Source organism: Chrysochloris asiatica, unplaced genomic scaffold (genome assembly GCF_000296735.1).
Source record: "Chrysochloris asiatica unplaced genomic scaffold, ChrAsi1.0 scaffold00257, whole genome shotgun sequence".
NCBI lineage: Eukaryota > Metazoa > Chordata > Mammalia > Afrosoricida > Chrysochloridae > Chrysochloris > Chrysochloris asiatica.
In genome coordinates, this window is record NW_006408775.1 from 3,514,991 (window position 1) to 3,517,813 (window position 2,823).

General features: G+C 43.8%; 1 protein-coding gene across 1 annotated transcript; it reads left to right on the forward strand.

Annotated features, from left to right (window-relative positions):
* The first annotated feature begins 828 nt into the window (after positions 1-828).
* On the forward strand, positions 829-1,911 carry LOC102833985 (olfactory receptor 1361-like). The gene has a single exon (XM_006874009.1). The coding sequence runs from the start codon at positions 829-831 to the stop codon at positions 1,909-1,911; it is 1,083 nt and encodes a 360-aa protein (XP_006874071.1).
* Positions 1,912-2,823: the final 912 nt, after the last annotated feature.

Genomic DNA, 2,823 nt, shown 5'->3' on the forward strand with positions numbered 1-2,823 from the left:
TGTTAATACCAAAATGGTTTCATTTCTAAGTTCTGACTCAGGAGCTACATAACATTTTAATGCCATTATTGTTTGGTCCAAAGAGGCCAAAAGGTAGGTAGGACAATTACTCTCTTCTCTTAATGAGGCTCTCAGGGAGCCTGGCCCCAATAGTGATGGAGTCTCCTGTCAACGCCTGCTCCTTGGTTCTCACAAACATCTTCAGGCACAGAGGACTGAGACCATGAGGCCTGCTCCTCACTTGCTCAGGGTCTGCCTATATTTTCAGGACTTTCTGACCCTCTCAATGAATAACAGCATTGGCCAGTTCTGCAGAGGTGAAGAACACATCACAGCTACAACACCAAGCAACATCACAGTAAAAGAGACATAGAGATTTGCTTTTTGAGAAATGAAATTCTTTTAAGAACTTCCTTTGCTAAGTCTTCCAGATCTAGGCTTCAATAGGAGAATACTGAATCCATCAACTGGGTCTTGAGATAAACCAAGTAGAAAACATAAGTTGCTCTTTTCTTCAGGAGATACCAAGAGGGTGTTTAAGAACTGAAAAAAAAGGAAGTGGACACCCATACAGGAACAGAATTGGGCTGTGTATATTTCTGTGTGATTTTCTATTTTAAACACACAAGAATCAAGGAGGCCAGTAGAAATAGTATTAGGACTGAGTGTGGAAAATTGGAGTATTAGTGGACGGGACAGATCTTGTCTTAGCAACGGCATTAACAGATTTTCAAACATGTCATAGTCTGGTGTTTGTTTTATTATAGTTTATTCATCCGTGTCTAGATTTCTGAATTTGCTGTTGTGCATTGATCTGGCTCCATGGACATGACTGGGACAAACCAGTCGAGTGTCTCTGAGTTCCTCCTCCTGGGACTCTCCAGGCAGCCCCAGCAGCAGCAGCTCCTCTTCGGGCTCTTCCTGAGCATGTACCTGGCCTCAGTCCTGGGAAACCTGCTCATCATCCTGGCCATCAGCACTGACTCCCATCTGCACACCCCCATGTACTTCTTCCTCGGCAACCTGTCCTTTGTAGATATTTGCTTCTCCTCTACCACCGTTCCCAAAATGCTGGCCAACATACTCAGCAATCAAACCATCTCCTTCCCTGAGTGTCTCACACAGATGTATTTTTTCATTGTTTTTACAGACATGGACAATTTCCTCCTGGCTATAATGGCCTATGACCGCTTTGTTGCTGTATGTCACCCCTTACATTACACAACAAAGATGACCCATCAGCTCTGTGCTCTGTTGGTCTCTGGGTCCTGGGTCATTGCCATTCTGAATGCTCTGCTGCACACTCTGCTGATGGCTCGACTCTCATTCTGTGCAGACAACACGATCCCTCACTTTTTCTGTGATGGGGCTCCTCTCCTGAAACTCTCCTGCTCTGACACATACCTCAATGAGATGATGATTCTTACTGAGGGAGCCATAATAATGATGATTCCATTTGTCTGCATCCTTGTTTCCTACATTTGCATCACTTGTGCAGTCCTGAGAGTCCCATCCACAAAGGGGAAATGGAAAGCCTTCTCCACCTGTGGCTCCCACCTGGCTGTGGTTTCCCTCTTCTATGGCACCATCATTGCTGTGTATTTTAGCCCTTCATCCTCCCACTCAGCTGAGACAGACATCGCCGCTGCTGTGATGTACACAGTGGTGACCCCCATGCTGAACCCTTTCATCTACAGCCTCAGGAACAAGGATATTAAAGGGGCCTTAGTAAAAATAATTTCTAGAATTTTTTTTTTTCTATTCAACAATGACATAGACTCTGAATATCATACTGGAAACTGCTTTGTAATAAAATCTTTTTTCTTTCACTATTCTCCAAAATATATCAGTTATCCATCCACATATTTATCTTGGGTGAATGAAATTCTTGGTACAAACTCTTCAGGTTAAACAGCGAGATACCATTTTACCAAATGCCTAAACTGTTTCTAACCACCAGTGGCCTGGAGGTAACAAGAATACTTACTATTTATTGAAAATGTACTATGTGCCAGGTAATTGAGCAGACCTTTTCTCTATGTTAATAATCGTGGCAATGAGCAAGCGTCATTGTCATTCTAACTCCAGACCATGCTCAGATTTAGAGAGCTTTTCAGTGAATGGTTCAAGGTCGCTAGTAAGGATGTGGATTGTGACATCTCCCCTAGGACCACCTCAGCCCTCTGAAGTCTGTAAATTCACATAAGAGAGGGCTTCAAAACGCTCATGGAAAAATGGGATTAAGAGATAATGCAGATGGATATACCCTTGTGCATATATAGATAGAAATACACAAATAGGTTCTCACTTCTCCATCTTGTTATATTGGGTGTTTACTGTTCTATTAGAGTCCTGGTGTGGCGCTGTGGGTTAGTGCACCACACTGCAAAGCCATCTGAACTGCAAGGTCAGCGGTTCAAGCTCACCAGCTACTCTTTGGAAACCCTATATAGGGTCGCTATGGGTCAGAACCGACTCGAAGGCACTTAACAACAACAACAACAACTGTTCTATTGGGTGTTTACTGTTATATTGGGTGTTTATTGTGCCAATTTTGGACTCAATTTTTTTTTATTACCAGGAGGGGAGGGGACAACTTAGGGAAGGTGGAGGGAGGCGATGTTAGAGCACAAGGTAGGGGCAGACACATCATTGTTCAGGCATTGGGGAGGGCAGTACACAAGAAGCGGGAGGAGTGGAAGGACAAGGAAGATGGGGAACACTGAATCAGGTCTGCATGGGCTAAGTGGGACAGAGGTAAATAGTGATGCATGTTCAATTTTGGAACAACAGGGCTCTGTGATACAGGGATCTAGGCATAGT

Excerpts from the sequence above, each read along its gene's own strand:
- LOC102833985 (XM_006874009.1), top strand. The coding sequence starts at position 829 with ATGACTGGGACAAACCAGTCGAGTGTCTCTGAGTTCCTCCTCCTGGGA.